This window comes from Branchiostoma lanceolatum, chromosome 2 (genome assembly GCF_035083965.1).
Source record: "Branchiostoma lanceolatum isolate klBraLanc5 chromosome 2, klBraLanc5.hap2, whole genome shotgun sequence".
Taxonomy (NCBI): domain Eukaryota; kingdom Metazoa; phylum Chordata; class Leptocardii; order Amphioxiformes; family Branchiostomatidae; genus Branchiostoma; species Branchiostoma lanceolatum.
In genome coordinates this window covers 38,043,237-38,070,165 of record NC_089723.1, presented here as the reverse complement: position 1 = coordinate 38,070,165, position 26,929 = coordinate 38,043,237, and the positions used below count along the sequence as shown (strand labels likewise).

Here is a 26,929-nt window from a genome sequence, read left to right as displayed (position 1 = left end):
GTATCCGAAGAATGCCCTCAGTTTGAGATTGTACAACGATTGCACACACTGCATGTGAGCGAGCCCTTACTCACCAAATAAACTTCAGCCACAGTACTGTTGTGGTCCAGAACACATAGTTTTCCATCCCAGTACACTGTACTTGTTTACTTTTGTGTACTTCTTAGTGCCAATGAGTCCACAGACGAGACCACAGGAGGGGAGATGACCGGGGAGAGCCTGGGGCAGCTCATCGTGTCTGCTGCACGCAGCGGCGCCAGGGGGAAAACTGTTAGTACCATTTTCATAACGTTTCAAATTATGTACTGCTCCCCTTTTCTTACTCTTGCCCCGCTGGCGTTTTTTTGCGCAATTTATTTCATAAGTTGAATTCTTAATCAGGTCATTTTCCTTTGACTTTTTCTGCACTGCTGTGGCCGAGTTACTTCCGCATTCGGTGCATTTCACTGCAGTGTGATGTGTTCAGCTGAAAAATACCCCCAACCCGTACATATACAGGACCCATATACAGGCTCTGTAATGTGCAACCCACATATATCTAATAGATGAGTCCCACAGGACAAGGGTTATTGTGCACAGCCTTGAATTAATAACAGAAGTAAGAGAGTGGTCAACAAAGTTCTTTGTACACAACCAAAGAGTTAATACCCAGCCGATGTTCAGTGACCGTTTGTCACCTTCCTCAGGGCAATGATAACTGTTTCTACTTCACTCTGCAGCTAGGTGTAGCTGTTGCACGTTGGGACCACATTTTGCCCAGTGCAGCAGCAACACCTAGCTGCAGTGTGAAGAAAAAACAGGCATGCAGTATTGCTCTGAGGAAATGACAGACCGTCAGCAAGGTTTATTTATTTAAGGTTTATTTATTTAAGGTGTATAAACTCTTTGGATATGAACAAAGAACGCAACATTTTTTCATATAGAAAAAGCAGTACTGTTATGCATTTGAAATTTTCTTGTGCTTTAAGCTGGGGGATAGCAACGAGGAAGTGAAGGGGTCGGACGCAGAGTCCAGCAAGGGAAGCGACGACCTGACAGCAGCCGACACCAGCCTGACCAGCACGCTGACGGAGCAGAGTGAGCTGACCACGGAACAGCTGACGGCCGGCCGCACGAAGTACAAGGCCGGGAAGAAGCCGGGAGGCAGGAGGCATGTGCCGAGCCCTGCGGGGAGGGGCCTGAAGCAGAGGGTCGGCAGCCTGCAGCAGCAGGTACAGAATAAAAATATTCTTTTTATGACTGCAGATGTAGAAAACAGTGAATGATAATGATGATGAGCGCTACAGTCATAGGTAGCCAAAAAGTTTTGCGGTGGTTTTAAGTTTGTGCTGAAGAGTTAACCGCAAAAACTGTGAACATAAAACCACCGCGAACATTTCTGCATTTACAGTAAAGAGCCAGGTTGTGTACCTGCTGCTGTTTGAATAGCTTCATCGGGTTGGTAAGTCACTGAATAAAAAGACTCTTTTTTACACAACCAAGAGATTTATTCAACCGACATTTCCGTGACCATCTGTCACCTTCTTCAAGGCAATTCTGACTGGTTCACATTGCACTGCAGCACAGGTGTCGCTGCTTATAGATGCGTTCCCAAACGCAAAGTATTTACGAAAATTTGGAGGTTAGTATTTCGCTACCTTTTATCAAGTCACTGTTCGAAGAATATTTGTGTAACTAAAGTATTTACATAAATACAATGACAGATGGTCACCAAAACATTGGTTGAATAAATCTCTTGGTTGTGTAAAAAAGAGTCTTTATTCAGTGACTTACCAACGACTTTTTTGCAAACACTCCATTTTCTCCCTACCGAGAAATAAAAACCTCGCGAACTTAAGTGCATTAATTACAGTGATTGTTTTTCTTCAGTCAGTAGATTTGTGTAGGTTAAGCCGTTGTCGCACTCTTCTGGACCAAGATGTAGGGAGTTCTGATCCTCGCTCACCCGACATGCACGCCACTAGAAAGGTTCGCAGTCCTTAGGACCGAACGTTAAGCCGCGGTCCACTGTTCATTGTGCTTGTTGGAAAGAGCTTGGGGAAGTTTCCCATGTACAACAAACCTTTAGATACTGTACATAGCATATGTCTTCTCTGTCACGACTAGTGGATTAACTCTTTTTAAGTGATCTTAACTGGGATATAGGAGATTCTTTTTACACAACCAGGTAATCTCACCTGCTAACGTTTCGGTGTCTATCAGACACCTTTTTCAGAGCTTCTGACTGGAGTACTGCTTCTCACCGCTATAAGAGAAGCAGTACTCCAGTCAGAAGCTCTGAAGAAGGTGTCTGATAGACACCGAAACATTAGCAGGTGAGATTACCTGGTTGTGTAAAAAGAATCTCCTATATCCTATATTCTACCAACCTGATGAAATCATTTTCGGAAGCGATCTTAACTGTTTAAAGACCACTCTCACTTTTCACTTTCACCAGGTCGCGACCCTGAAGGCTGTGAAGGAGAAGACAGCCAAGGCGCTGTCCCAGCAGACGGAGGCTAATGAACAGCTGCAGTCTGACCTTGGGCTGGCCAACCAGAGGCTCAAGGTCACCCGGCAGACAGTACAGGTGGGTCCCAGGGGCACTTTCCCCCATTCTTAGCTCATCCAGGGGTGATTAGTCAGAAATTAAGGTACAAGTACTTTTGTCAATGAAGGTTTTTACAGTGCTTACTATACAGGTGGGTGGGACACTTTCCATCATTCTAAGGCCCAGTTTGTACAGTTTTTCCCGACATCTCCAAAATCTGCCAATATCGGGACACTTGTAGGTTTAGGACTCGAAAAACTATGGGAACATGCAATAAATTTGTCTCCTTCTGCCATTTTTTTTGACTGACTACATGCATGTATGTTGGCAGTCGCGACATTGCAAGATCCGTTGTGTAAATCATGCCTAAGTTCATCTATGAGTGGTTATCAAAGAATTCTATGAAGAGAAGGTACTTGTTCTCAATACATTTTGTACCCTCTTGGTGAACCAGAAATAGTCAAGTCAAGTCGAGTCAAAGCCTTTATTTTCCCTCAAGCCTTTATTTTCCTTCGAAATAAAATAGTTGGCAGAATGCTGTCTGATCCTGAACATGGTTTGGCCTGGGTGCCATCCTATTTCTACCGGGGCTCCTACATTCGCTACCCTAAAGTAGCGAATGTAGGAGCCCCGGTAGAAATAGGATGGCACCCAGGCTAAACATGGTTAGTAACACACACATACACTGTACACACATATACACAGATAATACCAATGTAAAAGAGTGTGAAACAGTTTATCTGTTGTTTTTTGTCGCAAATTTTAATCTACTTATAGCTTTAGCATGGACTGCAAACCATATCTTTTATTAAAGGCTCTAACTTGTTTGGGTTTCAAAACTAAGATACTTAGAATACTTTTAAATTGGTGTCTGCACTTTTTGAAATTTATTTACTGTCCATCAACCACGGAGTATGCAAGACTGGTATAGAATGCAGGTTTAATTAGCCTTGATCATCAATCAATGAGAACAAAACCTGTTTCCAAGAATGAATTTCGAGCCCTGCCTGAACACATACAGTGTTAAAGCTACTAGTCTGCCGAATTCGGGGCTGGCTGCTGGTTAAGACTGGTATAGAATGCAGGTTTAACTAGCCATGATCAATCAATGAGAACAGAACCTATTTCCAAAAATGAATTTCGAGCCCTGCCTCAACACATACAGTATTAAAGCTACTAGTCTGCCGGATTCGGGGCTGGCTGCTGGTTGGCTTGTACAGCTGGCTGCTGGGCAGCTGGTTTCTGGACCACCTTCTTTTCAATGGTTTCGGTGGCCTCCTCGTCTTTTTCAATAGTTTTGGCCTCATCGAAGACCCTTTTGGCCTGCTCTTCTCCATATTTGCTGGCTATCATGGCCCGCACTGAGGAAAATCAACACATAAAATCTTTATTGACAAAAGTACAGCGGCTTACAGATGATTATTTTCACGTAACTTCCAAATGCCATGGAAGTATGAAATTCCTGTTATTTACCACAACGTTTCTCATTAATTATGCGAATTAGATACTAATTTGCTTGAGTAGTATCTAATTCTGTAAATCATCACTCAGTATATCTAAAACCAAAAATCATGACCATCACAACAGCTTTTTACCCATTACAGAGTTACAGAATTAAGATTAGACTTACGTGGTTTTACCGGTGCAATGGCCTAGTTGGTAGAGTGTTCGCCTTGTACGCGGTAGGTCGTGAGTTCGAACCCCGGCCGGGTCATACCAAAGACTTTAAAAATGGTACATACTGCTTTCTCTGCTTAGCACTCAGCATTTGGGAAAGGGTATGGTTACGTAGTTAAACACACACATCACTACCAGCGGACCAGCCCCCTGCTGTAATGACTTGCACAAATGTGTGTGGCCCAAGGGCTATAGAAATGGAGATGGGCGCCACCCCTATGCGTCTTTTCAAGAGGCCCGGGTCACTTTAACTTTAACTTACGTCGTTGCATGTCGGCCACGTTCAATTTGTCCACTTTCTCCTCTGCCTCCGCAATCAAAGCCAGTTCATCCTTTCCTGCAGGAAAATAAAGAAGCAAAATGTATTTCTCCATTACATGTCACAGTAATGTGCATATAGGGACGTTCCTGTAGCTCAACTGGCAGCAGCTTCACAGTTGGGCTCCTGCTTCCCAATCAGTTGGTAACTGGAAAACCCCGGTCCCAGGGTCAGGACATCTTTGGGGCTGCACCGTCTTTCAGAAGGGACGTATAATGGAGACCTGTGTTTGAGGATGTGCTGGTGAAAATATACCCTGCTACTGAAACAGCAAACTTGCTGTCCTATCTGCCACTAGGTACTACAAGGGTCTGAACATGCATGTACTGTGCATTGTTTTCCTTTTATAGTGCTACTGTTTCTTTTAATCAATTACAGTCAAACCTGTACAAGTAACCACCTCTACATAAGGACCACCTGGCCATTGATATACAGTCAAACCTGTGCAAGTGACCACCTCTACATAAGGACCACCTGGCCATTGATATACAGTCAAACCTGTACAAGTGACCACCTCAATATAAGGTCCACCTGGCCATTATGACCTCTTTTTCCCATTGACACTAGAATTAAGAATCCTGTCTATAGTGACCACCTGTCCAAATTTGTCTTTGTGTCCTAAGGGTTAGGTCTTACACGCAAAGACATAGGTACGTTACCTTCTTTCTTTTCTGCATCTGCTCCTTGGACAATGTCAGAAACCAACTCCTTGAAAGCCTTTCTCTCTTCAGGTTGGAAGTCTACATCCTCCTTCAGCTCCTTCAGATCTATATACATAAGTGACATCCATAAAGAAATAGATACTAGATAAACTCAGATATGTCAAGTCATCAAAGATAACATATTATTAACAGATTATTAACATATTATTAAGACATCCTAAATCGTCTAATCTCATTAACATATCTATTCAGACTTTTGGTATAAAAAACTGGTTTCCCAGTCCTATCATTAGTCACTGATGAAAGACAGTGGATGCTGTCTGAAACGTCTGACCGTTTCAAAATCTTATCCAGTTGCTATTTTTGGCGTATCTTACTACCTGGATGTCTAACCTTCATCAACATATTATTAAGCATTTTGTTGACAAAGGTGATGACGGTTTTTTAGGTGTTTGTCTGCCCGAAAACCCACATCATGGCGTAAGACACCAGGTTTGTATTGGACAGTTACAAGCTGCATATCCTGACAGATTTATTTGATCCACTCATACCGGGATGATCCGCTACTCATTTGAATGTAGTAGTGTGTGTAATCTAATCATGGCTGCATGGTACAAGATACAAGATAACTTTATTGGAAATCGCAGTGTTGCCACTGAATTAAAACCAAAACCAGATAAGACTTGTTACCTGCCAAGATGGTTAGTGTAAAACCTCTCATTTATTCAGTACAGAATGCCTGCTCCCACCATTCAGGGCTGTCTCCAGGACCCGTGCCTCTGTCCTGGGACGTAAATTTGCTTGTTGGGACGGATAAAATTTAATCGTTTCTGTCCAAAAAATATGCCCTTCATGACATGAAATTGATGAAAATGAATTTTTGTTAGCTTAAAAGGACATAATTTTAAAAAAAATTAATGAAAGTTGATAACATGGGCTCCCAAACAAAGTTGGATGGAAAAAAACTCTAAAGCTGGAGACAGCCCTGATTCCCACCCACATAATCACCAGTCATTGTCCTTCCATGCAGGGTATATGACCAGCTAAGTGTGTCATATGCCCTGCAGTCATTGACGACGTATGGTGTCTGTAGAGCAATGACCCACTCATAATATGTTACTTCAAGTATTCAATGCACAAATTAGACCCGATTTACACTTGGAAACTTTTCTGGACAGCAATGATGTACGACAATGACGTAAGTCTTCGGCATATGGCGCCTTTTTTTCCTAAGTGGGTGTGAATTGCCCCGCGTGTCGTACGGCAGGCATTCTTAAGGCCTGCACGACTTCTATGTCACCGTAACAAGGTGAACTTTCGTCGTACGGCCAATGACATGCCGGCCGATTCACAACCAGGAAAAAAGGCGCTGTACACCAAAGACGTACGTCATTGTCATACGTCCAGAAATTACTAGTCACCGAAGTGTGAATCGGGTATATGACACAGGCAAGACTACATGTATGTCCTTGGCACAGTTATGAATGAATGAATGATTTATTTGCACAACAATCGCAACAGTGACAATGTATGGCAATGTACAGAATGATAACATGATTAACAATCTAGGTGTATTTTTCCACAATTCTAATTACTGCTTTATCATATCAAATATATTTGACAAAAGACATGTACAGTTGATGCTGCCTGAAACGTCTGGCAGTTTACAAACCTATAGCTATCCAGTTGTTTGAGTAACCTTTGTATTGAGAATATCATCACCAGAATGTCAATCTTTCATCATGATCAACACAACACAACTTGTGTTAAACTTTGCAAAAACAACTGGTGAATGTTTTGAAAAGGTCATCCACTGTCTCAAGAACAAATCACAACATAACAATTCTTACTTGCGTCCTCCTCCTTTGCCAACTTGGTGGCATCCTGGAAGATAGTTTTAGTCTCCTCTTTTCCCAGACTCGAGCGAAAAGCCTTCATTACTACACGTGACATAAAAGATGTAAAACGTCGTCAATATGATCAAGTACTATCAACATTCTTTCACTCACTCACTACAATATTTTTTACGGTGATACAAACTGTAGTTAAAGGACTTCATGTAGATATAGTTTATAAAGGTTCCAGCCCTCATTATTTCAAAGAGGGATTGAATGAACGTTTGTCAAACCGGTTACACCATGCACATGTGCAGGCTTTCAAACCTCATACATGTAGAATATGAACTGGGAAAACATAGCTCGAAATTGTAATGGAAAATGAACTCACTTTTTCCTCTGTCTTTTTCGTCAAACTTCTCCACCTGGTCGGCAAACCGCTCCACACCAATCTTCGCCTCTTCATCTGGGGAGGAATCAGAACTGCTTGTAGTATCTACTAATGAGCATTAATTATCCACTACTAATAATAAGCTTCCTGCAGCCGCCATGCATCAGACCCTGATGCTTGCGAACGATTGATTGAATAAGTGTTAACTATTGGGTCACAGTGCCAACAGTCAAGCAGACTGGAATATTTAATTTTTCGTATCAGCCCTATCCCTCACACACAGACGCACAGACACCGGCACACATGCACACGCACAGACATTGGCGCACACACACACATACACACAGACACTGGCACACACACAAACACACACACACACACATACATACACACACACACAGATGCACACACAGACAAACATAGATGCACATACACACACACGCATATGCACACAGACACACTCTCATACACACATACATTACATACATAGTTATTACAACACATACACACAAACACACGCACAAACATTAACGAACACAGTCACACACACACAGACAGACACACACACACGCTCATACACACAGTCACACACACATGCACACAAACACACACGTATGCACGAACACACACGCTCATACACAGTCACATACACATGCACACACACACACACATACGCATTCTCGAACACACACACACACAAACAAACACACACATACATATACAGACATACACGTACACACACATACTCATACAGTTACCAATCACATTGACAAATTACTCTTAATCATACCTAAGTCTTGCTCCGGGTCCACTCCTTGGTCCACATCTTTCATCAGTTCTGCGAGTGCGTACTCCTCTCCGGCGTCCCAATGTAGCCTCTTCGCTTCAGCCATGAGTTTGAGCACTGCAAAATGTGAAAAATCGAAGACCTAATTCACACTCAGTCTGTTGAAAATATTCTCATAGATGCAAGCATTAAGAGTCCTTTCTATTGCGACCACATGTCCACATAAATAGAGCAGATTTTATCGGTCCCCAAAAGTGGGCTTTTTTGGCAGTTTTGACCATGTTTTCTCTGTGAAGGATTTAGCTCAAACTGAACATAACTGTGACAGTGATTGTTGATTGTTTTATGTACCATCTAGTAAACAGGGGTGCCTATGTATTCATACAAATATTACAGAATTCAAATGAGTTTTACGGAGTATATACATACCGGTACTAAGGTGAACTTGTTTTAATTCTTTAAAAGTTGAATGTATGTTTCTTGGTAGTGGATTGTATGAATTTCATAAGATGTGTATGTTTCTTAGTAGTGGTTTGTATGAATTCCTTAAAATTTGTATGTTTTCTGTACATTCAACTTGTAAAAATTCCCTAAAATTTATTTGAATATAATACTGAGGCCCAGCCCTAGTAAAGAGACACCAAAAAAGAATGAGTTGCTTACGTGACTTTTCCCGAGGGTTCAGTCCACTCTCTTCAGCGTCAACCATTAAAGTGGCGGCCGTTATGACTAAAAAGACGTGCAGATACTTCATCTTATCCTTGACTGGTGAAGACTTAATGTATCAAGATTAAGAAAGAATCACAAATGGTGGTGTTTCTGTCAAACAGTGTTCAGGAATGCTGGTGACGCAGTAGACAATTATTGTCTTATGTATGTGAGTCAAAAACCGGTTTTACTTCTCAATGTGTTAATTATGATGATGTCTCAAACACTTTCTGAACTCTGACCTCTGAACTCTGACCACTGGAAATACAGGTAGTACATATTACTTGAAGTACCAGTTACCTCCGTGAAAATGGAGGTACGTCATGTACTGTCATCTCTGGGAATGGTGTGTCTGTCTGTGTTTCGACGTAGTTTTGTCAGCATAACACCAGAAGGTATGGATGGATTGTGATGATATTTGTTAGGTCGATTATAGGCCTCCTGGCAGCATTCTTTGGTACTGCAACAAAACTGGTCATGCTATGGTAATTGTGGTGACTGCATGGCAGAAAGCTTTTTATGTCAGGAAGAAGTGGTTGGGGCCTCTAGCAGCTAAATTACAGGGGAAAGTTTGTTAAAGATATTTTAAGAAGATATTAGTGGTACCAGCAAGCAGACTGTGCCGTCACTTCCATCTGTTTTGTTTGTTTGTTTGTTGATGTGCAGAAGTTGACAACGGAGCTTGAGTCCTGTCAGAGTGAGAAGTCTGCCCTGGAGAAGCAGCTGGCGGAGTTGGGGGACGCCTCCATCACGTCCGGCGGGAGCCACGCCGCCAAGTCCCACACACAGGCCGACTGGAAGCACCTGGAGAACAGGGTCAGGACTACCGCTAATGAGGTAACCCATGTCTCTAAGAGGAGAAGAGGCCGTCCATTCTCCACACTTAAGAGCATTATAGAATTAGAAACTGGAAAAGACAGAAATGATGTGTAACCGAGAATACCGGAAGCAGAACTTTGTAGACGCTTCAACTGGTTAGAGTATGATTATGCATGTATGTCTCTATAGGCAAAACAGACACTTCAAGATGCTTTTTGAACATTGTAAAGCTATCTTCTTTTGTACTGCTGAGCCCCATAAAAATGGGATACTAGCAGTAGCACAGTCATGTGTTAGTTACAATACATGTGACCGGTACAAATAAAGGATAAGTTGAGAAACATACTATAGGCAACTGGTATTATGTGTGCTGAGAAAGTCCTATACTCATGTTGATGTGATTTCTGTTCAGGTGTCTCGGCAGTCAGACGTTATCAAAGCCCTGCGAGCAGAGAATGAGGACCAGGCCGTACAGCTCAGGACCTACCAGGAAAGGTACGGAGATGATGATTTGTTTTTTATGAATCAAGCATTACCACCTGCCCCTGTTTTGGTGACTGCCTGTCACCTTTCTCAGGGCAATACTACCTGGTTCGAAGAATGCGGTCCCGAATGTGATTGAGTGCAAGGTACATGTAGAACCAGCTACATGTATTATTGCCCTGAAGAAGGTGACAGACGGTTGAAGATACCCTTGCATGAAAGAGAAAGACATTCAATTTGATACCTCTGACTCTGTATAGCATGCGTAGTCCTGTGGTTAACGGCCCTGCCTCTGGAACTAGAAGCTGTGAGTTTGATTCCGACTGTGTTGCTCACCCGACATGCACGCTTGGAAGCCGTGATCCACTGTTCATTGTGCTTGTCGAAAAGAGCTAGCTAAGGGGAATTTCCCTGGTACAATGAACCTGTTAATACTATATATATATATATATATATATATATATATATATATATATATATATATATATATATATATATATATATATATATATATATATATATATATATATAAGAAAGAAAAAACCTGGGTGGACAGGTAAGGCGGAGTTTTTCATTAATGTCTTATCCTGATTTACATCAGACGACCACACCTGGGTGGACAGGTGAGGCAAAATGAGAGGAAAGTAATCTTGATCCAGTTTAGCTGACTGAAGAGCTATTCTTCCACTGGTCGTGACAGGGAAGACATATATATATATATATATATATATATAGTCAGCTAAACTGGATCAAGATTACTTTCCTCTCATTTTGCCTCACCTGTCCACCCAGGTGTGGTCGTCTGATGTAAATCAGGATAAGACATTAATGAAAAACTCCGCCTTACCTGTCCACCCAGGTTTTTTCTTTCTTTTTATTCCAACATCAAAAACAGCACATAGTGATGCCGCACTCAAGCAAAACACGCTTTTCTAAGCGGCATCACTTAAACCTAGGTGTGGTCGTCTGATGTAAATCAAGATAAGACATTGATGAAAAACTTCTCCTCACCTGTCCACCCAGGTGTGGTCGTCTTGAGCGTGACGTGACGATGAAGAGGACCCTGATCGAGGACATGAAGCTGAAGGTGAAGATGGCGCAGGAGAACGCCCAGACAGACAGCAGCGCGGTCCAGCAGCTGGAGGAGAGGATCAAGGCTCTCACACTCGACACCGAGCAGAGGAAAACACAGGTGGGGTCTCCTTAGAGGTGTAGTCACCTTACAGGTGTGGTCACTTAGAGGTGTGGTCACTTAGACGTGTGGTCATCTGGCAGGTGTGGTCACAACGAAGACAGCAAGTTGTGACACATCAGAATTAATCAGGTTTTATTTGCAAACATTTTAGAAATGTTTGCCAATTGGTGTGGCTTACAAAAAACATTCCTGTAGCTCACTGGTAGCAGCGTCACAGTTGAGCTCCTTTTATCAAATTAGTTCAAGTCCAGGGGGCAGAACATCTCGGTTGGGGCTGCACCAGTCTTTATGGAGGTCCCATGTTCGAGGAGGTGCCACGAGAAAATTAAAGGGGAAGGGCTAGCAACCCCTCCTTGTAAAAACATACCCTGCTACTGAAACAGATATCCAGATGGTTTAAAATGTCAGTCTATGAGGTACATGTTCTCATGTAAAGGAGGTTCAGATCTGAAGATGCTGTTTCTGTTACAGCTGGGCTCCCTGAAGAGGAGAATAGCAGCGGTGACGAAGGACAAGTATCACTACGAGCAGCTGTACTTCCAGACTCAGCAGGACCTGGAAAAGAAGGTAAACATTGGATATATACAGTCACACACTTTGTCATCACGTTTCGTGGTACCACAGCAATGTAACTATTTGGGGGGTAGTATGTTGATTTCATGTTGATATGTGTCTTGTGCCCCAGTAACTTTCAGATGCTAAAAGTTAATACCAGTCCTGTAATAATGTATCCTGGATAGGATGTTCATTGCATTGAAACCTTTTCTCTGTGTGTCAGACCAAACAGCAGCAGGACACCTTAGCATTGAAAACTTTTCTCGGCCTGTCAGACCAAACAGCTGCAGGAGACCTTAGTATTGAAACCTTTTCTCTGCCTGTCAGAAAAAGATATAAAACAAAAACAGCTATTGGAGACCTTAGTGTTGAAACCTTTTCTCCCTCTGTCAGATGAAACAGCTGCAGCAGGCCTTGACATTAACCTTGAGCACACTGAAGTAGCCATTTGGTACCCCATTTGCATAACCCCATTGGTCACAGAGTTAGGCAGCAGAGATAAGTTTATTTTATGAAAACTTTTCTCTGCCTGTCAGACTAAACAGCTGCAGGAGACCTTAGCATTGAAACCTTTTCTCCCTCTGTCAGACGAAACAGCTGCAGGAGACCCAGACGCGGCGACACGAGGCGGAGACGGTTGCGTCGGAGCTTGAGTCGGCCGCTGCGCACCAGCTGCAGGGTCTGGCCACCAAGAGCGAGCTGGCCATCGAGGCCGTGGAGACCAAACTCAACAGGAGCCAGACCAGGGTCGGGGAACTCAACACCTTCGTCAAGGTACCCTCCATTTTAGTATCCTCCAATTCAGTACAATCCAAAAGACTAATTTGAACCACACAAAATGGTTTCATCATTTTGTCATCGCGCATCCATGCAGAAGTAAACATGTTCGAACAACATTCCCCAAACCCCGACCGGTGTCACAGAGCCTAGTGTCTTGTGGGTATTCACTTCCCTTGGGCAACCCAGGCTGAACAGGTCTTACAAAGATGCAAAGTACATAGTATGATACGCCAAATAACCTGGGTGGCTAACCTTCATCGACGTACATAGTATGATAATTTCAGAATGAAACTTGGTTTCTAAGATCTGACAAACACGCCTCCATTGCTGCATTGCTCTACAGGCTCTCTCAGCAGAGCTCCTGCACCTGCTTCATGAAAACTCCATGTTGGTTTTCTATCTGTATGAAATGTATCTGTATCCATATGGCCAGTATAGCCGCCATTCTGCGTAACACACCAGCTTGAATCTCACCTATGATCATGTAAGTTCTGAGAGTGTCTTCCCATGCTGCATCCCACTGCAAGCTCTGTCTTTAGGTTGAACCGGTCTTACAAAGATGCAAAGTACAATAGTATGATAATTTCAGCATGAAACTTGATTTCTAAGATCTGACAAACACACTTCCATTGCTGCATCTCTCGACAGGCTCTGTCAGCAGAGCTCCTGCACCTGAAAAATTCATGTTGGTTTTCTATCTGTATTATTATAGTATGATAATTTCAGCATGAAACTTGTTTTTTAAGATCTGACAAACACACTTCCATTGCTGCATCCCTCTGCAGGCTCTGTCATTACCGGTAGGTTGAACCGATCTTACAAAGATGCAAAGAACATGTACATAGTATGATAATTTCAGAATGAAACTTGGTTTCTAAGGTGTGACACTTCCGTTTCTGCTTCCCTCTGCAGGCTCTGTCAGCAGAGCTGCTGCATCAGGTCCAGTCCACCCGGCGGCAGGTCCTCAGGGTGCAGGAGGACTCCAGGAGAACGAGGGAACGAGAGAGAGGGCAGACGGACGAGTCCCTGACCAAGGCCCAGTCGCTGGCCTGCTCCATCCTCAACATCAGCGAGGCAGACTTGGACGACATCATGAACCCGGAGGAGGAGGCAGGAACGGTGGGATATACGTTTGAAACTTTCTAAAGAGGATAACGAAGTTGGATATAGGAGATTCTTTTTTTTTTCACTCAACCAGGTAATCTCACCTGCTAACATTTCGGTGTCTATCAGACACCTTCTTCAGAGCTTCTGACTGGAGTACTGCTTCTCACCGCTATAAGTAGCCGATGTAGGTGGCGCTTTTGCGGTGAGAACACTGTCCCAAACGTGGCTAAGTTTGTATCCCCCCTCCTCTCGGTTCATCACTGGTGTTGTCTTCCTTATCCAGACGGCCTCCTTAATCCAACGGGTGCATCTGTTATCCTCTCTGTCGATTACCTTGGCCCCTTCCCAGTCAATGACGCAGTTGTGTCTGGCAATGTGTTCTCATCGCAAAAGTGCCACCTACATCGGCTACTTATAGCGGTGAGAAGCAGTACTCCAGTCAGAAGTTCTGATGAAGGTGTCTGACAGACACCAAAATGTTAGCAGGTGAGATTACCTGGTTGTGTAAAAAAGAATCTCCTATACCCTATATTCTACCAACCTGATGAAATATTTTTCGGGAATAACAAAGTTCTTTACACACAACCAGTACATGATCACCTACCAATGTTTTGGTGACTGTCTGTCGCCCTCCTCAGGGCAGTACTAACTGGTTCTACTTCACACTGCAGCTAGGTGTCTCTGCTGCAGTGTGAAGAGTGTGGTCCCAAACGTGACTGATTTTATATCCTCCCTATAATCACGGTTGTATCACCAGTAAGTATTACCCTGGGAAGACGGTCACTGAAACATCAGCTGGTGATGTACTGGTAGAGGACAAAGAACTTTCAATTGTTATGAAATGATTTACCAACCTGTTGAAACCATAGCAAACTATTGGATGTTTTAAGATATCATGCTACAGTCACTGTGATAATGATAGCAACTACACATTTATGTAACTTTTGGAAGGTAATACAATTTGTCCCCTCTGCAGGGCGTTGATGTTAAGGCTGAGAAGAAGAAAGACCAACAGTGGAACAAGAAGCTGGAGAAAGTGCTCAGTGCCAAGGTAAAGTTCAAATTCTACAAACTATGCTCTTATTCTTATCACTGAAATTAGACACTGCAGCAAAGCATCAACTTTTGTGACTTTGTCCTCCTTTAATGATTCTCTGATTCTGTATTGGATGATTGATTAACTTGCCGTAGATATATGTGGTGTATGCGCAGTCACCCTGCGCCTAGACCAAGACGTTGGGAGTTCAAATCCCGGCTGTGTCACATACTTGATATGCACGCTACTGGAAAGGGTTGCAGTCCTTAGTAGGGTCCACTGTTCATTGTGCTTGTTGAAAAGAGCTCTGGACTTTCCCTGGAACAAGGAATGAATACTGCACACACTGTTTGTCTCGTCTGTCACGACCGTTGGAGGATTAGCTAAACTGGTTCGAGATCACTGTCACTCTTTTCTATGTGAATGTCAATTGGAGCTGTTGTTAACTCTGTTTGATGTCCCCACAGGTACCCTTTGCCACCGCCCTGTTAGAGCTGGTCGTAGAAAAGATGGAAGAGAGAGTTGACCTTCTGGAGAGATTGTACAGGACACAGGACAGAGGGGACTAACACCTGGGGTCTCACTTATGATTGTCAGAATGAAACAACATGTATTGAGCAAGGGAGACTGTATCAGTGTATGCCAAAAGATGTTATATGGAGGAGTGCCTGCAGTCTCACCTATAATTGTCAGAGTAAAGCAATAGGAATATTGAGCAAGGAAGCCTGGAATGTTAATCTCCAAGCAAATATTGGGGGGAGGATTAAGGGCAGCTAGGAATAACAATTTAGTCTTCCTGACGCTTGCTTGGAGATTTCTGGAATGTACCGTGATGGGTGTACTTTTAGGTTTACTGTAGCCCAACGTGCAAAATCTCTCAAATCAGGAATCTCCATTTTGAATACAGTCTTGATAATTCTTCTAAAGTTCTATTAATATTGCTGTCTTGTTTCCTTTGCTCTTTTTCTTCAGAGCAGTCTCATGATTATGCATTGTATCAAAACTGAACAGTGCCATACAATTTTTGCCAAATGCAGCACAAACTTAGGTGCAATACCTCGATGGATTATGGAATTGTTTTTAAACGTTTGTATTTTTTTGTACATATGTAGATGTGTGAATCTGTACATATAAGTGATTTGTATTTTTTGTTTGTTTTTAATCAATAGACTTGTCAGATATACATTTTGTATAAGGTGTGATCACTTTTGACTGGCACTTTGTACATGTACATGATTAGGCCCCCCTTTCCACTAGATGGCAATGCCTGGAGGACAGTAGAGCAACCAAAATTTCATTTGTGTGACCCTTGGGTTTTTAATTGAAATACAATGCACATTGTGAAAGTAAGATTTAAAAGGCAACAAAAATTTGTCCTTTGTCTATGAAATTTGTCAAGTTTTTGGGTTGCCAAGCAGTTCTAGCCTCTAGTGGAAAGGTGTAAGTTTGCTTTGTTTTCTCTCTTCCACACATACGTATACCTCCATGGACTGTCCATTTACTGTTGTTAAAATACTCTCTCCTTTTAGTTTTGTCTCCAGTAGTGGCAGTTTGGATACTCAGGGATCTCATCTTAGTTACTCATTTCACTTCAACAATATTTGTACTGCTACAAGAAAAATCTCAACTGAAATTTATATATCAATTGCCTCCATGAACAGTTTTATTAGGTTTAAATTAGTAGATCACTGGATAACAAAGTTCTTTGTACACAATTAGAAAATTGATACCTGAGGTAGAACCAGTCAGCATTGCCCTGGCACTGACGGTAACCAAAACTTGGCTAGGTATTAATTCTCTGGTTGTGAACAAAATAACTTTGTTATCCTGATCTGTCAATTGGTAATGGCACTTAATATGATGTTATGGAATTTAATTTTGTATAGTTTTATGTAAAGTACCTTGAAACTAAAAAGTAATGCACTCTTGTGATTAATCCCTAGTTGTTTTACATGTAGAATTTCAAACATTGGAAAAATAAAAGTATTTTAGTTAAAACGGGTACTTGTGCACTAATGTTGAATACAGTCAGCATACAAAGTCACAATAGACTGTTGAAAAAGCTTTCAATTCATTTAATGAAAGACCTTCAAATGCTCATACATGTACATAACATTAATTTGTACATTTTTCTTATTGCTTCATTACTGTGAAATAAATAGCACTGGATTCGCAATAAATTTGCACAAGCGAATTGTTAAAAAGATTCACCGAACAAGATATAGACACAATAACAAAACATAACATGCTTACAGTCAAACCTATATACACAATTTGATAAGCGCAAAGTATACATATACTTGTTTCAACCAAAGGACAAAAAATGCAACAAGAGAAGAGGTCTAGGAGCACACCACAGAAAGAACAGAATGATATAACCCTGATATAATTACAAATTGCAGCAGGAAAAATTATCTGGAAAATTAACTAGTTTATTTACTTAGCAGTTAAGAATGTCATGGAGATTTGATTTTACATAAGGAGGAAGAAGAAGAAGTAGCTGATGCACTCGATAGCAAGCAACACTGTTAAAAAGAAGCAACATTGAAAACTCATTTCATTAGCCTGATTAAGAAATGTACATCTGTATTGGAATGATTACGAATACTTGGCAACTTGAGTATTTTTCCTATGCTAAATAGAAATGCGTCGGAAGCACCAATGTCTGAATAAGCTAGTTCACTGCGTGAAATGCTCATCCACAGTGTCATTCACTGTTTGTACTAATAACTTGAAAGCCCCTGAGACATGAACCATGTCTAGACATGGATTTACTGTTTCAAATCTTATCCAGTTGCCTGAGTAACTATTTTTGGCGTATCTTATTACCTGGATGTCTAACATTCATCAACGCATGTCTAGACATGGTCTATGCAAGAATTGTTTACAAGTTACGACCTTCACCTTTGACCTCGTGTATGCACATATCAAACAGTGAAGCAGCTTATTGACCACTGCTGGGTGTCATAGCTGCCATTGTGGCCTCAGTTGCTCCGGAGCAAATAGATGTAGTCTCTACCAGGCTCCACAGGTCGCTGGGAAAATCGTAGAAATTGGCCAAATAGAGGGATAACATGCCAGAGAAGTTAGTCCTCTATAGAATTTACATTTTGTGACCTCTCGTGGATGGCATATTGGACCCTCTGTCCGTAGCTGGCTCCCTTAGCACACTATTAGTATTCACTCTATTTGGCCATTTTTCCAGCCATCCGCGGGGCCTGGTAGAGGCTAATGTGGATGTACCGCAGGCCGTCATCTCCTGGAGCCGCTGAAGTTCCGTGAGTAGTCCCTGGGGAGGGGACGGGTCCTGGTGGGGGAGGGGGTCCTCACTCGGGTGGGGGAGCGTAACCTGGAGGTGGCAGCAAGGGTTGGGGGACAGATTAACCAATAGCTTATGCCATAACATCTTAATTCCTTGGTTCTTGGATTTGAAAAAAAATTTGTTCAAAAACCAACAAATTATATTTTGTGTCTTAATATCTGATTCAGAACAGAACTTGTACTTTTTTAGCAGGAGCTGTAGCGAAGCCACATAGCGCTTCTACTAGCTACTTGAAATTAAAAGCATGCTTCACCTGGAGTATTATGAAAGAAGAAGAAACATAGCTTCCAGAAATAAACAGGAAAGGGAATAAATATAAACATGACTTGGTTAAACAATGCCGTGTAAGTTTCAATCAGCCTATACCTGTCAGATATGTGAGGTGTGGCCATAGAGGTGCCTCTGCGGTTTGGACTGGCCTTCAGGATGCTGTAGGAGTTATCAATCTCCCCCCTAAACACACAAGGAACACACAACATCAAAACACATCACCAGGCAAAACAATAGGAGACATTAAGATTTTATGGAAACTTTCATCACCAAAAGTTGCAGCAATATTTCCAAAGACTTTTGTGCTTGTGCAGTTTAACCCCATCAAGCTCCTTTTGCCCAGAAACCATGGCACAACTTTTTTGGCAACTACACGTAGTACCGCTCACCATCTGCCATTGTGGGTACTGCGTTACTATGCGTACAGTCAACACGAAAATCATGTCTAAAGTACCCTGCACGACAATACTCCACAGTTTCATATTGCCAGTCCTCTGGTACATATTCTGGCCAACTTTCTACCAAAGTCCTATCCATTTTATTTGAGAACACCTCTGTACCGTGCTATCTTAGGTGTGATTTCCGGGTAAAAAGAGGTTGACGGGGGTGCAGTTGCTTCTGTCTAGCCAGTGATGTGCACATTAAACTACTGAGGTGGTGACTGTGAAGAGAAGTGAATTGTGTGCACTGCTGTCACAGATACTGTGAGTGAAGTTTGTGCTTCCCCGTGCAAGACATACCCTCTGTTACAGCAAAGAACTGATGCACAGCCAAACACACTGCACAGTCCCTTAGGTTTGCAGCATGACAAAGTGAAGTCTGTTAGTCTAGCCGTAATGTACTTGTATATTGTTAAGCTAATTGAGGATCTAAGTAAACACAAACACACACACGGTGGATGAAAAGGGTCATACCAAAAGACTTGAGATTGGTAAATACTGCTTTCTCTGCATAGCACTCGAAAAGGGTATGGAAGTTGAACACGCTCCACTACAAGTGGACTAGCCCCCTACTGTAGTGGCCTGTGTGCCCAAAAGGCTATTGCGATGTAGATGGTCACTGCCCGGTATATAAAGAATGTCAACGGAACTTAAATGGTTGAGAAGACGGATGTTTCCAGGCTGTTGTGTGGAAAATGGGGATTAGTGCCACTGCTTGCCGTGTGTCTAACAACCATCTTGAGCAGCCCTTGGTGCTGAATGCCATTCCTTTGCTCCAGTTCAGTACATGTGCAACATGAAAAGCTGATCTCACTTGCTAGTGTGACTGCTCCCCCCCCAAAAAAAACACATCAAAATCATAGATCTGATCCAGTGATGTTGCCCTGTCCTTTGTGCTGAAATCTTAGCTAAACACCTGGCTGAGGTTACCTGAGAGGTGCAAAGTCTTCCCTGTAGCTAAAATTTCATCTCACTTGCTAGTGTGACTGCCCCCCTCCCCCCAAAAAAACTATCTACATCATAGTGCTGATCCAGTGATGTTGCCCTGTCCTTTGTGCTGAAATCTTAGCTGAACACCTGGTCGTGGTTACCTGAGAGGTGCGAAGTCTTCCCTGTAGCTCCTGTCCGCTGCGTACCTGGGGGCCGACCTGGTGCCGTAAGGTGTCTCAGGTGCCAGCCGATTCACCACCTGGCCAAGAGGAACAGTAGCAGGTGTAAGTACCTAAAGGTAATATAAAGGTCCCATAGCCTTTTTGAGGCCGTAAGCCAATCAATGCCACACAAACATACACAGAATTTAATGTTTTTTTTCAGAACCTTGTAGTGCCTAGTGGCACCATGGGGCAAGTTTCCTTGCTGCTTCAGTAGCAGGGTATATTCTTACAGGTAGGGGTTGCTAGCCCTTCCCCTTTAACGTGCTCAAGGCACCTACTTGAACACGGTACCCTCACTTTACATTTTTACATTCACGGTACACCCTCATTTTCTCTAAAAGTGCAGCCCCAACCAAGATGTAATGAACAAAAATTAAACCAAGGTCCCCCAGTCACCAGCTAATTAGAACCAGAAGCTCAACTGTGAGGCTGCTACCAGTCGAACTACAGGGACATCCCCAAGTTTAATATACACGTAGAACACCACTATACTGTACAACTACCAGCCTCTAAGTCTTTCTACAGTAACAGCTTTTTTCCACGAACTGCAAAACTCTGGAATTCCCTCCCAGCTCACTGCTTTCCCCCCGAATACAACCTACAAACCTTCAAAACAAACACACACCGCTGTCTCTCACCTATGCCACATTAGTTCAATTAGTTCAATGCCGAGAAGTGGCCTCTTACGGCCTTGCATTGAGCGAGATCATTAAAAAAAAAAGAAAAAAAAGAACAATACCTCGTCCTGGTCCAGCTCCCTGCGACAGGCCTCGCTCAGCTCCCTCTTCAGTGTGCTGATGTGGTTCTTGTGGGACGTGATCTCCTCCTCCAGGACAGAGATCCTGGACAAGGCCTGCTGCTGGGCCTCCACAAACGTCTGGACAACGTTCTGGGCAAACACAACATGAGGAGACATCAGTTAACAACCTAACTCTAACCCTCCAGGACAGAGATACGGGACAGGGCCTGCTGCTGGGCCTCCACAAACGTCTGGACTACATTCTGGGCAAATGTTTGAGAAAAGCCACACCTTGAGCATGTTAAAGATTCTACCTCCATTTTCAAAATGAGAAGGGGGTTCGTCCTGTTGTGAGTGTATCAAACCTTACAGTCCTGGTTTACTCAGCTTGTACCTACTGTATGTGTGTGTTATGCAAAAAGACTGTTTACTGGTGATGCACAACAAACAAACAAACAGACAGACCTGGCAGGCGATGAGTTCAGGCCCGATGGCTCCGCCCTCTGCAGCGATCTTCTCACTCGGCAACATCAACTGTAACATCAACACAAGACAAGATTCAGAATTAACTTCATTTGGACTATAACAACACAATAGATCACGGTGCATTAAATTGCTGATTCAAAATTATTGCTCTTCAATTAATTCAAACTATAAATTCATTACTGGTGCAGTATAACAAACCTACTACCGGTATGGGGAAAGGCAGTTGTAGTGTGCATGTAACTGTTAGTAGCAGTAGTTTTTACTTTGTAGGACTGAATAAACCAATACACCTGCTGTAATGACACATTCGTCAATAATAATGACGAGGAATTCTCAAGCTTTAGATCAGAATACAGTCATACACATGTACAATGTACATGATATAGCAGTGCTCAAAGAGCTGTATTTTGCCCATTTACACAAACTTAAGCTAAATAAGATGTAAAAACAGAAGAAGAAACCTCACCTGGGGCAGAGTGAACTCCACAGGTCCCATCCCAGTCCTCGACAGCACGACCTGGTCCTTACTCTGGAGGAAATAAGTAAACGTTTGAGTCACAGAGGTTCTAGACTGCACAGTATGTCTTTTTACATGTAGTATACACTGCATAGAACCTATGCAAGAACCTGCAAGAACCGAAGAGCTGCCCTAGAGGAGAAGCGCAGCAGGAGGAAGAACCGCACCGTCACGGCAACAACCCCAGACTCATCCTTCCCCTGCAGCCGCTGTGGCCGACTCTGCAGATCCCGAGTGGGACTCATCAGCCACCAGAGGGCATGTACCAGACGTGGACAAAACCCCTGAAATCTTCGTCAGTGAAGACAAGCCAGAGAGATACACTGCATACTACATGTACAAAGACATTATGTTTGTATACTACAAAGACATTGTCACAACAAAAGACAAGGCATGGATATTCTAAGAAAGTGTGTAAAATACAGTACCCACCTCCTGTAGAGCTATGTCCACTGACTTCAGGTAGCTGGCCAATGTCTCCTTCTCCCTGGAAGGAAGAAAAAAAATATATGTAATAATTTTGTATCATGGTTAACCCCTCAATCTTTCTAAGTTACTTTTAAAGCTATTGGACAGCCTTTACAACTGAATAAGCACACCTTCCTTTACAGTCCCCTGACTGAATGTCGTGCATTGAAATGATTTTTTTTGGCAGCTGCACGTTTTATATTTGTTAGAAGAATGTCCAAAACGTTTTACATGATGAGAAAAGCTGCTTCCCTTCAGCTTGTTGTTTGACATACTACAGTCAAACTTGTACTGGTGACAATCTCTACTACATAAGAACCACCTGGCCAATGTGACCACTTTTTTTGGTCCCTTAGATAACTTTTCCCATTGTCACAAGCATAAGAATCATGTCTATAGTGACCACTTGTCCACATGGACCAGATTTTATCGGTCCCCTGAGTAGTCTTCTTGGGTAGGTTTTACAGTATTCCATGTTACTCGCTGTGGCGAACCAGCTGGTAAACTGCTTCTTTGGTCTCCAGAAGCCAGAAGAAGAGGCCTCCATATGTTAACATTAAAGAACCTTAATATCGAGTCTGAAACTTGTTTGAATGGAAAAGACTTGACCGAAATGATGTATGACAAGGAATACTGGAGGCTAAACTACATGTATGTGTACACTCCAACTTTTTAGGAGTATGAAACATGTATGTATGGAGAGTTGTCTGGCCTCTTACTTTGCGGAGGTCCTGAGGTCGTTCTCGGCGTTCATCAGCCCCTCCTGCAGCTCCCTCCTCTCCGTCTCCAGCTGGGACAGACGCTTGTTCAGTTGCCGTAGCGACTGCTCCTTCCTCCGCATGTCCATCTTTGCCTCCGACAGATCCTGGGGGGTCAATGTGAGATCTTTCTGTGTCAGCCTCATATTTTAGACTACAGAGTACGTAAAAACGTGAAAATAAAACCACCACTGTCAAACTTTTCTGAATTTACAGTACACCAGAGAGTTGATAGCTAGCCAACATTTCGTTTGGACCAGGAAAAGTGACAGGCAGTCACTGAAACCTTGGCGAGGTACTAATTTTTTTGGTTGGATACAAAGAACTTTGTTATCCACAGATAAATCCTGGACTATCTAGCCCTAACCTTGACGGCCTCTGACAAAGTCTTCTCCCTCTCCGCCTTCTTCCAGCCTGTTGCCAAGCATGTTGAAGGGGAAGAGCTAGCACACACCCCACCCCCCCTGTAAAAATATACCCTGCTACAGAAACAGCAAGCAAACTTGCTGCCCTACATGTATGTGCCACTAGGCACTGTGAGGGTCTGGACAAAGGAACGAACGAACGAACAAACAAACGAACGAAGTACGAACCTTGACGGCCTCTGACAAAGTCTTCTCCCTCTCGGCCCCCTCGTCCAGCCGGTTGCCGAGCTGGTGCATCTGGCTGCTCTGTTCGTTCAGCAGCTGCTGTGCCTGCTGCTCCCGCTGGAGGGCGCTGCTGAGCTCCTGGCACACGCTGTCAAACCGGTCCTTCGGCACCAACTGGGAGTTCTGTGGAGAATACAGGAAGAGGTCTTATGATATCCCTTTGATAAGATTAGTTATGCTTTCAGGACTGTGTGTCTGTCTGCGTGTGTGTGTTTGTGTGTGTGTGTGCACAGGTTGGGGGTGTTTCTCAACTGAACGCATCATACCGCAGCGAAACGCACCGAATGGGAAAAGACCAATAATTCCACAGCCGCACAGAAAAAGTCAAGGGCCTGATTAAGAATTCAAATAAGTGAAATAAATTGCATTAAAATTGCCAGCAGGACAAGAGCTACTATGAAGCTTGAGGAGTAATTCAAGAGACTACCACTCCCTCCTTCCCCACCTCTGTCCTGAAATGTTCCACTTGTGACTAACACAGTCATGCCAAACTTGTGGAAAGGTCCTGAATGTGTGGCAGGGGCTTTACAAAGCCTGAGGAGTAAAACAAGAGACTATGGTTCCCTTCTCGACCCACCTCCGTCCTGAGATGTTCGACCTCGTCCTCCAGGATGGTGACCTTGTCGCGGTGGCGGCGCAGCAGGTCCGTCTCGTTGTGCAGCTTGGCGACCTCTGCCCTCAGGCCGCGCCGCTCGACCTCCGCAGCGTGCAGGTGCTGCGTGAAGTCCAGGATGTGGTGCTGCAGGCTCGACATGATTTGCTGCAGGATTCAGGAGTTCAAAGGTTAAAAGTGACAGAATCATAACATATTAGTATTACAGCTTTGGGATTCTTTCGAAAGCAAACTGCAGGCTTGATATGATTTGCTACAGGATTCAGGAGTTCAAAAATTTGCTTTTTCCTAAAACTATTGCAGAGTAGAACATGTACATGGAAGGTAACAGACAGTTACAGAAACATCGGCAGGCCAGTTTCCTTCATCTTCATTTTTATGAAGGGCAGTGAAGGGCACTATCTGATTCTGAACGTTTAAAGAACAGATGGCATGGAAGAATGTTCCCTAGCAGCCACCTTATATATTGATTTAAGTTTGTACTTTGGTTTTCCTACAATAATGGTTTACCATCTTTACACTGGCTAACCCAACAACCGATACAAAACTGGTACAGAAAGGTTCCCTCACCAGTAAAAAGGTTAACAGGACAAGCCTACTAACCTGTGAGGACATGACCTGCAGCTTGGTTACCATGGTTACTAACCTGTGAGGACATGACCTGCAGCTTGCCAGACAGTGCGGAATGAGCAAGGACCCTGTTCAGCCCGTGGCCCAGGAATCGGATCAGGGCGCCCTTCTCCCGGTAGTTCCCGCCGTTCCCGTCCGCCATCAGACCGCTGAACTCTGGACTCAGCTTGTTCATCAACTTAGCAAAGGAGTTTCTGGCAGAGCTGACGATGGCTTTAGAGCTGGGCAGGCCGGACTGGGGGTCTGGTGAGAAGGAAAGAATTATGCTGTTATACATGTATTTTCTGGACATTCACGTACTTAGATATGCTACACTGGTTCCCTAGGTACGGTGTGATTTGGCTTGTTCATCAGCTTTTGAGCTGGGCAGGCCAGAATGAGGGTCTGGAGGGAAGGAATTATGCACTGCACGAATATACTTGTTATCAGTTTTACCCAAAACACTGGTTCCTTATGTTGATAACGCACCAATTTATTTTCTTGTTTCTTGGACATTTCTTTGCTAAGATTCAGCAAGCGGTGAAAATGAAAACCGGGCGTGAAGGAAAACTTGAATCTGACTACTTGTATACGTTGATGAAGGTTAGACATCCAGGTAAACAATATTCATATACAATTAAGACTCTACTACTGGATAAACTACGGAGATTACTTCCGCACGTTTCAAGTGACATCCATCACTCTTCTTCAGCATCACTAGAAACATTCTAATTTCATTATATTCACCCCTGATTCTGTTCATATCAAGGTACAAAATTTCCCCTTTTATGTTAATTTTGCAGTTTAGAAGTATTTTTAAATCCGAGAATCAAAAAATTGAATAGGTGTGGCCTTAGTAAGTTGTGACTTGTTGCAACTTCTGGAGGACCCCCAAGCCAGTCAAAGTATGACTAACTTAGCGTGTTTCCTGATCATACCTGTCCTGTTGAGAGTCCCCTGTAGTTTGGCCACACCCACTTGACATACAACATTTGTTTCATTAGTCTAAAAAATTAAGTACTATTATTTCAATTAAAAAAAAATTTTTTTTTGCCTTGACTTATGACCCTCCCATTCTCATTTTTGCATCATTTTTGCTATTCTCGCATTATTTCATTTTGCTGGACTCAAGGAAGGAAAGTTAATATTGTGTCACCAATAGAGATAAAATAAAACCAAACCAAACTACCTGTCCTGTTGAGAGTCTCCTGCAGTTCAGCGACAGAGTTGACCAGGACCCCCAGCAGGTCCGGGCTGTGGAACCACCGCACCGCCGCCTGCTTGATGCTCCGACCGGTCCCGCCGTTTGTCTGACCGGTCCTGCCGTTATGACTTCTCTGGTTTCTGCTGTCGCTAATTCCAGCACCTATGTGATATCAACATAGTATATAGATCTTTTGAAGTGTTCCCTTAACCACAGATATTACCACACTTACCTGGAATGCAGTTAGCCTGAGTACCATCCTCCGTAGTGACTGCTGGCTCAATGGTTATTGCTTGCTAATCCGTGGTTAACAAGCGACAAGCAGTGAGCCAGCAGTCACTACGGAGGATGGTACTCAGGCTAGAATGCAGTCTTGTGTGCTTTAGTTTGCTTTCAACAGTTGCTACCGGAAGGTAACAAGACCAGATTCCAGGCTAGAAGAATAGGACTGGTGTATAAACTTTTGACTGTTAACAAGATTCTGCACTCACAGTAAGTTACACACCTTAACCTTTAGCACTCTGAAGTAGCCGTTTGGCACCCAATTCCCTATTGATTACAGAGTTAGGCAGCAGGGAGAGGGTTAAACTGCCTTTTGTTAACATAGTGTCTTAACTTTTGTTTTCGATTTGAATTGTGGAAAAAAAACCTGCCTAGTATGAAGATCAGATAAAACGTTCTCAACATCACCCAGAAACATTTAGGGCTTTTCAAAAGGGCATCACCTGCAAAGAAATAATCACAATGATTTTAGTTTTGGTGAACATTCATAGAAGGGATTTTGCTAGTTATGCCCCTTGTCTCTGGGTGAAGTT

At 43.1% G+C, this 26,929-nt stretch overlaps 3 protein-coding genes across 6 annotated transcripts in view; 1 reads left to right on the top strand and 2 right to left on the bottom strand.

Moving 5' to 3' along the window:
* LOC136428967 (centlein-like) overlaps positions 1–16,885 on the top strand; it is an 86,424-nt gene extending 69,539 nt beyond the window's left edge. For both annotated transcript variants that reach the window (XM_066418816.1, XM_066418817.1), the window contains 11 exons: positions 168–270; positions 969–1,211; positions 2,438–2,569; positions 9,576–9,746; positions 10,141–10,223; positions 11,235–11,403; positions 11,878–11,973; positions 12,550–12,735; positions 13,654–13,860; positions 14,825–14,899; positions 15,352–16,885. In XM_066418816.1, coding sequence (XP_066274913.1) covers positions 168–270; positions 969–1,211; positions 2,438–2,569; positions 9,576–9,746; positions 10,141–10,223; positions 11,235–11,403; positions 11,878–11,973; positions 12,550–12,735; positions 13,654–13,860; positions 14,825–14,899; positions 15,352–15,453 — 1,567 coding nt within the window. In that variant the 3' untranslated portion in view covers positions 15,454–16,885. The remainder of the gene's footprint in view (positions 1–167; positions 271–968; positions 1,212–2,437; positions 2,570–9,575; positions 9,747–10,140; positions 10,224–11,234; positions 11,404–11,877; positions 11,974–12,549; positions 12,736–13,653; positions 13,861–14,824; positions 14,900–15,351) is intronic.
* On the bottom strand, positions 3,403–9,070 carry LOC136428968 (uncharacterized protein PF3D7_1120000-like). The gene is made up of 7 exons (XM_066418819.1): positions 8,865–9,070; positions 8,205–8,318; positions 7,415–7,489; positions 7,039–7,128; positions 5,186–5,293; positions 4,470–4,544; positions 3,403–3,891 (listed from the first exon to the last, which is right to left on the bottom strand). Exons 1-7 carry the CDS (start codon positions 8,953–8,955, stop codon positions 3,707–3,709), a joined length of 738 nt encoding a protein of 245 aa, XP_066274916.1. The 5' UTR covers positions 8,956–9,070; the 3' UTR covers positions 3,403–3,706.
* Positions 16,886–16,938: 53 nt separating the features above from the next.
* The window catches only part of LOC136428966 (coiled-coil domain-containing protein 171-like), a 29,110-nt gene continuing 19,119 nt past the window's right edge, over positions 16,939–26,929 (bottom strand). For 2 of the 3 annotated variants that reach the window (XM_066418813.1, XM_066418815.1), the window contains 13 exons: positions 26,100–26,276; positions 24,948–25,174; positions 24,266–24,448; positions 23,632–23,811; positions 23,000–23,145; positions 22,245–22,299; positions 21,762–21,824; positions 21,275–21,343; positions 21,025–21,072; positions 20,810–20,911; positions 20,008–20,105; positions 18,573–18,659; positions 16,939–18,233 (listed from right to left, as the gene is read on the bottom strand). In XM_066418813.1, the coding sequence (XP_066274910.1) occupies positions 18,137–18,233; positions 18,573–18,659; positions 20,008–20,105; positions 20,810–20,911; positions 21,025–21,072; positions 21,275–21,343; positions 21,762–21,824; positions 22,245–22,299; positions 23,000–23,145; positions 23,632–23,811; positions 24,266–24,448; positions 24,948–25,174; positions 26,100–26,276 (1,532 nt within the window). In that variant the 3' untranslated portion in view covers positions 16,939–18,136. Of the gene's footprint in view, positions 18,234–18,572; positions 18,660–20,007; positions 20,106–20,809; positions 20,960–21,024; positions 21,073–21,274; positions 21,344–21,761; positions 21,825–22,244; positions 22,300–22,999; positions 23,146–23,631; positions 23,812–24,265; positions 24,449–24,947; positions 25,175–26,099; positions 26,277–26,929 lie in introns of all 3 variants that reach the window. The other variant, XM_066418814.1, reaches the window with a different exon arrangement.

Excerpts from the sequence above, each read along its gene's own strand:
- LOC136428968 (XM_066418819.1), bottom strand. The coding sequence starts at position 8,955 with ATGAAGTATCTGCACGTCTTTTTAGTCATAACGGCCGCCACTTTAATG. Across the intron at positions 7,490-8,204 it reads GGACCCGGAGCAAGACTTAG|ATGAAGAGGCGAAGATTGGT; the intron begins GTATGATTAAGA and ends ATTCCTCCCCAG. Across the intron at positions 4,545-5,185 it reads AGATGCAGAAAAGAAAGAAG|GAAAGGATGAACTGGCTTTG; the intron begins GTAACGTACCTA and ends ATTTTCCTGCAG.